At 50.1% G+C, this 13728-nt stretch overlaps 1 protein-coding gene across 19 annotated transcripts in view; it reads right to left on the bottom strand.

The window, feature by feature from the left end:
- EPB41L1 (erythrocyte membrane protein band 4.1 like 1) overlaps positions 1-13728 on the bottom strand; it is a 129268-nt gene that overhangs the window by 14420 nt on the left and 101120 nt on the right. For 5 of the 19 annotated variants that reach the window (XM_086702099.1, XM_086702101.1, XM_086702100.1 and 2 more), the window contains 5 exons: positions 9971-11974; positions 9352-9459; positions 7881-8291; positions 5937-6041; positions 3960-4040 (listed from right to left, as the gene is read on the bottom strand). In XM_086702099.1, coding sequence (XP_086558225.1) covers positions 3960-4040; positions 5937-6041; positions 7881-8291; positions 9352-9459; positions 9971-11974 — 2709 coding nt within the window. Of the gene's footprint in view, positions 1-3959; positions 4044-5936; positions 6042-7880; positions 8292-9351; positions 9460-9970; positions 11975-13728 lie in introns of all 19 variants that reach the window. The other 14 variants (XM_086702107.1, XM_086702104.1, XM_086702103.1 and 11 more) reach the window with 7 other exon arrangements.

Here is a 13728-nt window from a genome sequence, read left to right as displayed (position 1 = left end):
ACAAAACAAACAAACCAGAGAAAAAAGCAGAAACATATCCACAAATACAGACAACTGGCAGTTGGAGGGGTGGGAGTGGAGGATGGGCAACCAGGGGTGAAGGGGAGTGGGAGATACAGGCTTCCAGTTACAGAGTGAAGAGTTCGGGGGGATAAAAGCATAGAGAATATAGTCAGCAGTATTGTAATAGTGCTGCACAGTGACAGATGGTAGCTACGCTTATAGTGAGCATAACATAACGTATGGACTTGTCAAATCACTATGTTGCACACCTGAAACCATTGTAACATTGTGTGTCAACTATACTTCAATTAAAAAAAAAAGGGTGGGGGCAGCCTTCTGGGTTCAATGCTTCCTTTCCATCAGCTTAGGAAACAGTCACTAGCCCCTTTGAATCCTACCATCACTCCGGGAAATTCTCCCCTAAAGCCTCTTCTTTGCCCACTGCTCCCTCTTTCCCAGACAAGGCTTCACCTCCACTGACACATTGAAAATAGAGGCCACTCACTAATGGGGACACAGGTCATTCAAAACAAGGCACCATCTGTTCTGTCTCTCCTTTATCTTCAGCCAGTGTTTTCTCCTGCCTCAAAGAGGTGCGGCTCCTTCCTCTCCCTGGCCAGGGCAATGCCACCATCTTGGTTCTGGACACTTCCTCCCTTAGACCGAGGGTTCTCCTCCTCACCAACCTGTCTGCACTGCCTCAGCCACTCAAGGCCTTCTCACAAGGCCACTGTCTCATATCTCTTTATCTATAGCCCAGATCTTTCTTGAAACTTAGACCTTTAAAATCAATTGTTTCCTAGACATTTTCCCCTGGAAATGTCCCACAGGTTCCTAGCACTCATCAGATCCAACCTCAAATTCACTACCTCCCGGCCCCTGACACATGCCTACCACTAAAGAGCAATCCCCTCGAGTGCTCTCTGTTTACATCAGTGCTTCTCAGACTTGAGGGGTGTCACAGACTTCTGGGCCCTGCCCCAAGGTTTCTGAGTCAATAGGTCTGGGGTGGGGCCCAAAGATTTGCGTTTCTAAAGGTTCCCAGGATGGCACTTCAAGAATGGCTAGGTTAGGGATGCCTGGGTGGCTCAGTCGGTTAAGCATCTGACTTTGGCTCAGGTTCACAAGTTCGAGCCCTGTGTCAGGCTCTGCACTGACAGCTTGGAGCCTGGAGCCTGCTTCAGATTCTGTGTCTCTATCTCCCTGTCCCACCCCCACTTGTGCTCTCTTTCTCTCAAAAATAAATAAATATTAAAGAAGAAAAGAAGAAGAAGAAGAAGAAGAAGAAGAAGAAGAAGAAGAAGAAGAGGAGGAGGAGGAAGAGGAGGAGGAGGAGGAGGAGTGGCGGCTAGGTTAGGGACACCTGGGTGGCTCAGTCAGTTAAGCATCTAACTATTGGTTTTGGCTCAGGTCATGAACTCACGGTTTGTGAGTTCAAGCCCTACATCAGGCCCCATGCTGACAGTGTGGAGCCTGCTTAGGATTCTCTCTCTCTCTCCCTCTCTTTCTGCCCCTCCCATGCTTGTGCACGCTCTCTCTCAAAATAAATAAATAAACATTGGGGGAAGGGGGAGGAATGTCTGGGTTAGTGTGCAAAGTCACCAGCCCACTTTCCCTCTGTTAACTGGACATTCTGTCAATGACCAAATCCTGCGTTTTCCTCTCTCCAGTTATCCCTTAACCCTGCTCCCCTTCTTTACACCCACCTCCTCGCACACGGGCCCTGCCCCAGTCCCCAGACTAGCTCTCTGCCTTCTCTTTTGGTTTCTCCCAATGTCTGGTCTCCCAATGTGGTCTCGGGATGCTGTCCCGAGTGCTAGATTCACAGCGCCTGGCACAGTGCATCACATAGTGTGGGTGTTCAACAAATATTTGCCAAAGGAAGGATGGAAGGAGAAAGGGAGGACATCAGGGAATTTTCCCTCTTGTGATGTTTCACACGGTTGCTAGAGTAATCTTTCTAAAACACAGAGAAACACATACTTGATGACATCATGCCCCTACTTCAAAAGTTGGGAGTGATGCCCCACTATCTCCAGGATAAAATGTGAACCTCCTATATGACACTTGAGGCCCTTCAAGCCCTGGCCCAGCCTACCTTTCCAGATCCTTCCCCTCCCTACCCCACTCCTCTTCCACACACCTGACATCTTGCTTTACGGACCACCTGCCTTTCCCCAAATGTGACGTTCCTTCCCATCCTTGTTTTTGCACCTGCTATACTCCCACTGCCTAGAATGCCTTCTGCTGGGGCTGACCCTTCACTTATCCTTTAAGTATAGCTCAAATGTCAATGCCTAGGTAAAGCCTTCTCACTCTTCCTGGTAGGGGAATCACCCCATACCTATCCTCCCTGAGCCCCCCCACCCCTGCTCCGCCCCAGGAAAGCATTATTGCACTGTTCCATGAAGGCAGGAGAAAATAACAGCAGTTCACATTTACAGACCCCTTCCCAGGTGCCAGGCAAGCCTCTGCACAGATTACCTTGGTCCATCCTCAGTTCAACCCTTTGAGGGATGTACTATTATTGCCCCCATCACCCCATTTTATAGAAGTGGAAACTGAGGCTTGGAGAGGCTCAGATAACTTGCTCAGGGTCATCCTGCCAGGAAGTGGGAGAGCTGGGCCTTGTTCACCACTGTGTGCCCAGGACCTAAACAATTATATGTACCTGTGATCATTATTTGAACAAATGACTTCTAGCAGGTAGCATATTTTCTTCATCTCTGTATTCTGTACCAGGCAGACAATAGAGAATAATAAATGTTTTTGGAACAAATAAATGGATGGATGGGTGGGTGGGTGGGTAAATGAACAATGTAGCTCCCTACTCACTATGGTATGAACTTAAATTTAGCCCTATAAGCATCCTGATGCCACATGGAGAGGACTAAGGGAGAAGAGGAACTGAGTGACCAGGAAAGAGGGTGAGCACTGGTAACTGGTTGGGATTTATTTGTCTTTGCTCAAAACCTACCTGCTGGGTAGTCTAAAGACAATTCTCTTCCTATGTGTATATCAGGGTTTCAGCAAGAGAAAGCATTTGAAAACAACTTTCCACTGACTCAAGACAGATCCAGCCCAGACATTAGCATCAGCCCCAGCCCCGGCCCCGGCCCCAGCAGCCACGGTTCACAATGGTCAGGATGAGGGTGCAGAGTGGGTGATGTGTATAGTGAGGCTTCTGGGGTCAGAATGCCTGAGTTTGACCTGGTTCTACCACTTACTGGGTGTGTGACTTTAGGAAGTCACTTAACCTCTCTGTACTTCAGATTCCTCGTCTGTAAAAGGTGGAGAAAATAGAGAATCCCCTTTAGTTTTTGTGAGGACTCAGTGAGATCACCCATTCATGGTTCTTGGCACTTTGCATGGGAACACAGCCTGGGTGCCTAATGCTATCTGGTCTGTGTCACCATTAAAGGATCTGACGTTACCGGATTCTCTTAAGAACCTGTGAACAAGGCAGAATGGGAACTATTCCCACTTTACAGATGAAGACACCTGAGGCCAAGGACCTTCCTTCACATGTCAGACCACAAATAGGTAGCAGAACCAGAGTCCTGAGCTTCCAACTTACGTTCACTGCATGCCATCTACTGACCAAGGTAAGGAAGTGGCCCGAGACATGAGAAAATGCACAGCTGCCAGGAGCTAGCTGCCAGGGATCTTCATGTATTGCCAATAATCAAATAACCAAATGGTACCATCCTCCCTTTACCCCTGCTGTGGCTGAGATGGTCCAGATAACTGACACTCAGGGATTCCACCTCCCGCATTATTCAATTTGGAAAACTGGATGTCCTGTGGTAACAATGGTCCCAGATTCTACATCCCATGCCTGCTGCAGTGAGGGCAGATGAGGACTTCCCCAGATGGCCAAGGCTGTGATATTGTTACCTGGCTGTTTTAGTGCAAGGGGGCTGGTCAGAGAGGGAAATCTCTCAGGTCCTACTTACCATGGTGGTTGATATGGTCTCCGTGGTGATGGAGGGAGCAGTTGTTATGGACTCCTTTCCCCCTGGGGCAGTCCCATCAACCTGCTGGCCAGAAGAGTCATGAGAGAGAGAGAGAGAGAGAGAAAAGCACACCAGATGCACCTGAAGCTTCTGTTACTTGGGTGGGTGGCATTCCCAGTTACAGAGTGATGGGCTGTGTGAGTGAATATGCACTGGTGGGGAGGGGAATCTGTCTACACAGGGAGTGAATCATGGGTGGGAGGGGGATGCTCACAAGTCCTCCTGATCATTTGAACCATCTTATTTGACAAAGGACAACAAATCAGATAGCCTGACAAGTCTAGGCAAATTTTAACACATGTGTTCTTTGATTCCATTGCTGGGAGTTCATCCTTTGCATGTAAACTTTGAAAACTTTGCCAAGAAGTATGACAAAAAAGTTCACTGAAGCATTCACCATTAACTGCCAAGGACACAAACAGCCACAAGTCCACTGATGGGAGAATAAGTCAGGACTCACTCCCAAGTGGGAGTGAGAAGAGCAAGGTGGGCCCACATATGGCAAATGAGGAGTGATCTCCAAGACAGTTATCAAGAAAAAAAGGTCAGGTGTAAAAGAGCATCTCTTTCGTGCAAAATTCTAAAATATCTAGAGATGTGAGTGTATAGGTTGGAATATGCATATTTTTTTCCTAGGAAGAATCACAAGACAAATTTCAATTTGTTCTATTTGAATTTCATAATGGAACACTTTGCTGGTTTTTAAAAATTTTCTTAACATTTATTCATTTTTGAGAGACAGCAAGACAGAGCACGAATGGGGGAAGGGCAGAGAGAGAGGGAGACACAGGATCTGAAGCAGGCTCCAGGCTCTGAGCTGTCAGCACAGAGCCCGATGCGGGGCTTGAACCCACGAACCGTGAGATCATGACCTGAGCCGAAGTCGGATGCTCAACCGACTGAGCCACCCAGGCACCCCATGCTGTTGTTTTGATGTCAGTGAGAATTACTGGGCTGTTGAATTGGGGGCCTTTTTTAGTTTTCTTTATATTTCTCTATACGAAAGCAAAATAAAACATGTGTTACTGAAACAAAATAGGACAGAGAGGGAGCACATTGCCTGCAATCACACAGCTCGTCAGAACTTGAGCATCTTGACCATTGCACTAGCTACCATGTAGACCATCATGCAAGTGATAAAAAGTGGGGGGGGGGTGTATTCTGGAAATGACAGAGTTGCCCACATTGTGTTGGTTTACACCTTACTTTAGTTCTTAAAACACAGACTAGTCTCCTCTCCCTGCACTGTAGCCCCTCTGGCCACAAGGAACCTAGAGGGTATCAGACCTACAATCTCAAGGTTCAAAGTTTAAAAACCACAAAAGAAACTTAGGAAATGTACCATGCACCTGTACACCTGCAGTTCACCTGTGTCTATTTAGGACCACTTTCTCCAGGGGACCAAGTACATTTCCTCTTGCTAAGACAAATGATTTTCTATCTTTTTCTCACTTTGTTCACATTGCCAATCTGATATGGAATCCGCATACGTCAAAAAATGATCCAATGTGAGCCATCCTAACAAAAGCTGGATTGAGATGTCTCCCTCTTCTCTCCCAGGGATACGTCAAGAAACCTCTCGAACCCCTTCAAACAATCTGAAAGCCACAGTCTAGTCCACTAGCCACTAGCCCTTACGGCACTCCCAGAAAGACAAGGGAGACATGCTCATTCCCATTTGAGAGATGGGAAATTGAGGCTTTTAAGAGGCGTGGTCTGCCCAGGACAGAAAATCATTCCACTACCCACTTCTAGAGCTCAGGGAGGACAATGAAGGTTAGAAGAGCATCGGGGTTAAAATGGGGGCTCTGGGAAAACAGTGTGGCAAGGGTTGGCCAAGGGGCTTGGCCTTGGTGGGGACCCCACCCTTAAATGTCCAATGCTTACGATCAGGGTGCAATGAAAGGCACGGGTTACCTGGGTGCTGTCCACAGTGGTGACTCTGGTCTGCAGTACAGCCTCTGGCTCAATCTTCTTTCTGATGGCCAGGCTGCTGACAGTCATGGTTTCTGTTTTCACAGGCTGTAAGGAGATGAGAGAGAACACTCCATAACCCAAGCCCCTGCATGGCTCCTGCTCACAGCCAAATGCAGTGTAGCCCCCATCCCTGCAGCCAGCCAAGTCTCTGGAAGGGCACGCAGGTCAGGGCAAAGAGGCACGGTGAGATGTCATAGACGAATAGCCAAGGGGAGAGCCAGAACTGTCAGCAGTACCCAGACAGGCCTGCTCATGGCCCTGCAGCCACATAACCTCATGGTGGCCATAAGTTGTGTTTTAGGCTACCGTTAAAAGAACATCTACTATTCAATTAATATGTTCTGTGTCAGGCCCCACACTAAGTATTTTCCTTATATACATCCTGAATGACTTCGATGATTATGCCATCACCTCCCAGCTGCTTCATTTGAACTGTTCTTGAGAGCAGGAGTCATACAACTGGATGCCTACAGAGGCCAGGCAGGAGATGGAAATGGGTGAAGTGGGCTTACGAAGGACTGGAGTGAACTGGAGAACATGTAGGGACCAACTGTGGCCATGGCCTCTGAGTGACTGGATCATCGGATTTTCTTAATGATATTAAAAAAAAAAAAAAAAACAACACTGTGGATTTTATATTCAAATTCCTTATTTTTAAATCAAGGTCCAAGAAAACACATCTGCTAGCCAGATCTGGCCTGGAGCCACCAGTTTTCAACCTCTACTCTAAAAGGCTTCAGTTAAATGATCAGTTTCTTCAGAGTCCTCCATCCAGGCTAGTTCACATGACTATTAGCATATTAACATATGTGAGCTGAACGAATGAATGAAATAGCTTGTCATCTGGCTGGGAAGGCAGTGAGAGGATTCTCACAGATTACTGTCACCCTGAGATCTAGCCATTTATCCAGTTAGTCATCTATCAGTGCCTGCTATAGGCAGGCTTAGAGCAGCTGCCACCCAGTAGGAAAGCAGACCTGGCTGCCACTAACCTGCCTATCTGGGACAATGCCAGGAACAGAAACATTACAGAGCAAGGGGGCTGCAGCAGGTCCAACACTTCTGCCCAGGGTGGTTAGGAAAGCATTTGCTAGGGAAGTGATATCTGAACTTGGTCCTGGAACATGACGGGTTTGCAAGGCAGAGAAAGGGAGGGAAAACATTCTACCCAGAGAGTACACCATGGAGTGAAAGCCCAGAGTAGATGAGCTCATATTTCAATGCCTGGAACACGGGGGAGAGGAGAGTGTGGTAGGAGGTAGACTGGGACTGTAAGAGATGAGGGGGCAGAGGAATCACGTGACAAAGATCCTCTGAAGGAAGGACACAAAGCAGAGAGACCCAGACACAGTCTATCCCTGTGTCCCCCTCCATGCGGACATTTCCTCTTCTCTAGGAGTTTCCACTGCTACCCCAAGACCCCAGGGCCAGATGAATTTAAACTGCTGCCCCTTCCCCAGGAAGCCCAGGCCCCAGGGAGAGGAGCCTGGGCCAGGATCAGGAAAAGCCACCAACTTCCAAACCAGGCTGCAGGAGCCCCGCGAGTCTGCAAGCCCATGCTCTCTGCAGGTGCCATGCAACATAGGCAGGGAGAGGAGGAGTCGAGTAAGACCAGACTGTCTGGCATCGCTTGGCCTCAGGCAAGCAATGGGGTCACAGGGTTAAAACGCCAAGGAGTGCATGTTAGGGGTAAACCAAGATGGCAAACATGCGAGCACAGAACCATGCTGTTCTGCGGAGGGACAGTCATGCAACACGAGACAGAGCTTCAGGCTGAGGGGCTCTGGGCTGCAGGCTGGTGGCTCAGTCTTCTCACAGATGGCCTGGGGCCCTTTGAACATGCAGTGCCCGCCAGGCCCAGGTCTTCAGGATGCTCCACTGTACCTCAAACTGGGGCATATCTGGGGTGGCGCAGGCCCCTCGATCTGGGCTATCCTCGATGCCCCCAGACTCGTCTTCCTGGCTGGGGCCCCCCTTGCTGAGATCCCGGGAGAACACCAGGCCCTCAGTTTCGGAGTCGCTTTTGTCTCGGTCGAGCTCAGGCAGGCTGCGGGAGAAGTCTTCAAAGGCGCTGCCGTGGTAGTCACCAATGACCGTGAAGTCAACCTCAGCCTCCAGGCTGGATGTGGAGCTGACAGTGATGCTGGAGCACTTACGCTCAATCGCCAGGTGGTTGTCTTTCAGGAACACCGCGTCCCTCTCCTGGTCCTGGTCCTCGTCTCCCGTGTCACTCTCTGGGGCCTTGGGACGGGGCGGTTTGACCTTCTCCTCTGAGCCCTCCCTTAGCCCTGCTCTCTATGGCCAGATAAAAATCAAAGGAACAGGGGTGTGGGGTGGGAAGAAAGAGAGAGAGAAATCAAGATGGTGAATGACAGAAGAAACCCTGGGGCCATTTCAATGTCTCAAATAGAAGAGCAGGTCAGGAAACGAAAAACGCTCCCGGAAAGATTCCTTGGCATGACAACAAGCTTTAAAAAACCACAAAGTTCTCAAGAGTGGGGAACGCTCCTTTCCGAGGGTCTCCCGCTGATGGCCAAAGCGAGTACAAAAGCAAACATCCTGCCAGTTCGTTCTGGACAGGAAGCCCCATCCAGGGTCTGGATCTGGGAGCTGATTAGAAGCGGCATTGTGCGCAAGGCAGGGATGGGAGCCTGGATCCAGGCCCATCCGTGCAGGTGGACATCAAGAGACAGAAACCAAGGAGGGAGACCCAGGGATTTAGGGAAACCCGGGACGGGGAGGCAGGGAGGCTGGAGCCAAGAGCTTTGAGAAACAAAGAGGAAGCCAACATGGTTTGTCAATTCCACTGAGTCTCTGTGGGAGGGATCAGCATCGTCTAGGGGGGAGGAACAACAGGGGTTAATTCCTGGGAGCTGGGTGCTGCATCAGTTCAACCCTGAGCTCCATGAGGGGCCGGTGGGCAGGCCATGGAGTGGAGGTTCTAGTCCCATCAGTGTAATTGACAACAGCAGGCCAAGGAAACGCTGGAGGGGAACCAGCAACTCTTGTCCGACATACATACCTCTCAACTGGCCTGTCAGGGATTAAACACCACATGCACATTTTTGGCTGTTTCATGACGTTCTTTTTAAAGCCCAATCTAACACCCACCAAATATTTTTTAAAGTAGTTGGCTTCAGGTTCTAGAGATTCAGTGCACTTAGAGATTCACTTGCTAAACTTAACTTCCATTTTAGTTTCTGGAAGGTTGAGAGGTGTGAGGACACATTCCAGACAAGCGAGAGTTGAGCTGCCACAAGAGGCACTGCCCGAGCAGGTGGGAATCTAAGGCAGCGATGCACCCCGGCCAGGTGAAGATGACTGGGTCATCAGGGCACCAAGGGGCTGCAGAGACCTGAGGGCCCGAGGGGCTGGCGAATCTCAGGCGCCCCCCTTTTCCAGGGGGGTTTGCTGCTAAGCTGGTGATGTGCTTCTCTTCCCTGACCGCATCTCCGGATGTGTTCTGGATTAGAGAAGATAGTTAGTCTTAAGGAGGCAGAAAGGAACTTGGCAGTGGGACCAAGAGGGAACCAGAAGCAAAGGATGGAAACCTCTGGACTGTCAGCTTCCCCAAGGCAGGAGAGCCAGGGAAGGGAAAGGGTGAAGGAAGATCGTTGGACAAGCCAAGCAAAACAGGTAGGAGCCCAGCAGGTGGGGGCAGCAAGGCAAAGCAAGTGTGTAGTTTGCTGGTGGTGGTGCCAACCTTCTCCACTGGGGCTGTGTGACCCTCTGGGCACCAGGTCACACCACAAGCCGAGGGTCTCTGTGGCTAAGCTAACACAGGCCAACCAGATGAACCCATCATTCCGCCTGGGCTACTCTCAGGCTGGTTTAGGGGAAAGAACTCATAGGAATGGACAAGCAGCCTCTGATCGCAGTAATGATGAGGGGCCACTGAAACATGCTACTACGGAGCTACGCAGCATGCGGTCTACTCCCCCAGCTCGGGGGCAGTGGTGGGGGCAGGGGCTCACGTGGCCAGTTCCCCCAGTGGCTACCTCCAGCGCAGTTTCACAGCCTGAATCAGGGGACACGAGCTCGAGTTCTGTGCATCCTTCCTGTTGGGATGTGGTAGAAATGCCCTCCCTGAAGTGTCTGGCAGCCAGTGGCATCACTGAGGAATGGCTGGCTTTGGGGCCAGCAAAGTCCCCTGGGGACTGGAGCTGGACGAAGCCCAGATCCAAAAGCTTATTCCGCTGTTGCTCTACCTGACCCATGGAGGTCTCTGGAGACAACTCGTTTATTAGGGCCCTGGTTTCGCCTTGACTCACTCGGCGAGTTTCAGCTCCATGGGTCTCAAAGATCCGAATTTTATTGGCCACTGAGGTCTTGCTAATATCTTCCAGGGAGCCCTCTCGGCCCCCAGCCTGGAAAGAGGTCATCTCCCTTTGCTTCCCTGGAGGGAACACCAACGCCAGGGGTACAGCTCCCTCAGCTTCTTCAGAGACAACTCTGGGCTTTCTGCTGGCAATGGGAGGTGCCCTGCGCTCTCCTCTGTCCAGGGTCACGAACAGTCCTACGTGGTCCTTAGGCTCCGGGCTCTCTTTAAAAGGATGGGCATGTTTGAGAAAAGCAGGGGACTGTTCTCCAAAAGGATCCCCAAGGTGTGGAGGCTCCCCTGATCCACGAGGGACTGGGCTTGGAGAAGTTTCCTCTGGAGCTGCCTGAGCCTGAAAGGGACCAGGGAAGGCTGGGACGGGGGTGATCACCTCCATCTGAAGAAACGCTGAGGCCTTGCTGTCCTCCGTCGCAGGGTCTCCTGTTTGTGTGTGAACCAGTCCCCTGTCTTGGGGCAGGAAGCTGCCTCTGTCCGGTTTGGCTGGCTTCCTGACATCATTAGGAGGGATGGACCGCGGAACGATGCAGGCTGGGAGGTCTGGGCGCATGCCTCCTCCTCTGTGAGGTGAGTGGTTCTTCCATCCTGCTGGGATATTTTTCTCAGCCTCTTCCGTCAAATCTCCACTCTTGGGGGTCTTTTCCTCTGTGCCTATGTTGGATGCTGGGTGGCTAAATTCTCTTTCCACCCCCCGCCCAGCTTCTTCCCAGTCCTCAGCAAATGTCTGCCCTGGAGAAGGTCCCTTACCAAGCTGCTCAACAAAGACCTCCAGGCCATCTGGTCTTCTGTGGCTCCCACGGATCCCTGCCCCTTCCTCTAAGGAGGCTGTGTGGGCTTCACTCTCTTCATCCTCATCCCTGCTGGAAGCTGCAGCAAAGCCCTGTAGGCCTGAGGAATTCCGCTCAGAGCTCTCTAGGAGCTTCTCTGGGAGCTCTATCCCGGTCTCGTCAACAGGAAGGGCATCCAGAGGTGGAGGGGGCACTTGGTCTTCAGAATCTTTCTCTTCATAGTTTAAGTAGAAGCTCCGCTCTGCAAAGGAAGGTTCAGTTTCATCACTCGAGTCGGCTCTGGCTTCTGACTGGGCTGGGTCCAGTAGAAACGACTGGAGTCCTCCCTTGTCGGAGGCTGGAGAGGGGATCTCGGCCTCTGCTGGCCTGGCCCCTGACGCAGCAGATCTTCCACAAATCGGGATCTCCTCCAGCTCCTTCCTCAGTTCCATCTGGCCCTCCAGCTGACCACCTGAGATCCAGCGCTTCTTGATGGTCGCCTCCCCAGTGCCCACCCTCAACTGGGAGCCCTCAAGGAGATTTTCTGCCAGTGTGCAGCCTGCAGCCAGAGAAGGCCCTCCTGGGCCTTCCCTGACCCAGGGGCCTTCCTCCCACACTGACTCAAAGTCTTCAGGGCTTGCAATCATCCTTCCTTGTTGCTGGGTCTTTGCTCTTCTGACTCCCACCATTTCTTCTGTGGCCACTTCAACTTTGAACTTGTCCACCAGGATGTTTACCTTGGAGAGTCTGCCATCAGCAAGGATATTTGTGAGGCCTGCCTTACTTTCTTCCTGCTGCGTGGTGGCCGCTTTTAGGAGACTGAGTTCTTCTGGCCTAGTGTACTGTCTTTCTATAAATACCCAATGCTCTGAACCCTGTGTTTCAATTGGAGCAAGAAGAGTTAACATGAAAAACAGGTCACTGTTTCCTGTGCAAGAAGGGACCAACCTACCACCAAAAGTTAACATGTCCCCAGAACTGGCTGGGGGGAGAAAGGCGTGACAATGCTAGTCAGCCTCATTAAGGCTACCCTTCCCGTCAAGGCACCCAACAAATTATTTACCAACTCCCCTCAACCACTACCCCAACTTGGTAAAATGGGATGGGGTCTCATGCCCTCCCCATGTTTAATCATGGGACAATGGAGATCCACAGATGGGCCAGGACTCTTCCTCTTCCTTTTTTAATAATACAATTGCCACTGTCAGAGGAGAAAGTAACTTACATCACATGGAGTCTTTGAAGGTTAGAACAAAAAGAACTCCTAAGAAATCTTCTAGTCCAATTTCCTCATTGTGCAAATGTGTAAACTGAGGCCTAGAGAATGTCAGTGACTTACCCAAGGTCACATTTAGTTCATGGTAGAGTCAAGAAAAGAGTGCCTGATTTTTGATTCCTAAGATCCTTGCTGACTTATCTCACAACCTACAGAATACGGATCCCAGTTGTGACCTAATGTCAAGAGGGAAAGCACTGAATTAAATTCCACAGGCTACAGCCTAAAATCTGACTTTTCTGCAAGAGCTCCTGGGAAGGAAAGAGATTAGAATGGAAAATGCCAAATGCGCAGCTCAAGTCAGTGCCAGTCACCACAATGGCTTGAACAGCTTGAATTTTGTAGGGTTCATTCCCAGGGAAAAGAATACCAAAGCCTATTCTTGGAGAATTCTACACAAAATCCACAGAAAGAGTAGAAAAGGGCTGAACAGAAGACATCATGGAAGGAAAAGATCTAAAGACCCAAGTATCTATCACCTGTCAAAAGCACCAACAAGAGGGTAGCACTGTCAAACTGTCGACAAAACAGCTTTCAACATCCTTCCTACAGTCCGTCAAACAATACTTAGGAGGGAATGATGGACTTCGGAATCATTAAAAAAATCAAGAAGGCCATTGGAATTCTAATGTTGCAGCCGAAGAATACGTTCTTCACATAAAATCTCAATGGAAGTCCAATATGTAACCCAAATACAGGCTGCCATGTTTAAGGGGGAGGCCTCGGCTGCCCTAGTGTCAAGGTATCACCCTCCTTTGAAACCACTGCTCTGACTCAAGCCTCTTATGGTACAGATGTGGAAACTGAGGCCTAGAAAAGGTAAGTACCATGTCCAAGGTCAGAGAGTGAGCTAGGGGAAAAGGCAGGCCTAGAATCCAGTCTCTGACTCCAAGTTCTGGGAAGTGCCTCCATGGTAAGATGTGCCAGAAGCTGCTCCCAGCAGGAGGGGAGAGATTTATATGACTGGGCTCTGACTCAGGTTACGGCCTGATGAAGAGTCTGTCAGACCCCATTAGATCTGAAGGATTCTGAAAGATCAGGGAGCGCTGTAAACTCTCACCTCCACTCCCTCAATCCATGCTAGCAAAATCTCCATGGTTCTCAGGGAATGAAACTTCATTGAAAGAGTCCTGTCCCATCTGTGGATCCTGCCAACAGGTAAGAGAGACAAGCGGAAGGTAGAAGGCCCATGTGTAGATTTCTGGGATTTTACTGCAGGTTGCTAAGTCTCAGGACAATACCATGTGAACCATCCCAAAGAAAAGTGCTTCAAGAGCCTATAGAAGCCAGGTCTCTTTTCTCTTCTACTGAGGAAGGAGGCACCCTCAGTGGCCCCCATTTCAGCGTGTAGTG

This window comes from Puma concolor, chromosome A3 (genome assembly GCF_028749965.1).
Source record: "Puma concolor isolate L17-30 chromosome A3, mPumCon1.1.hap2, whole genome shotgun sequence".
Lineage (NCBI taxonomy): Eukaryota > Metazoa > Chordata > Mammalia > Carnivora > Felidae > Puma > Puma concolor.
Note: the sequence above shows the minus strand (reverse complement) of the source record. Positions and strands in the feature narration are given on the sequence as shown.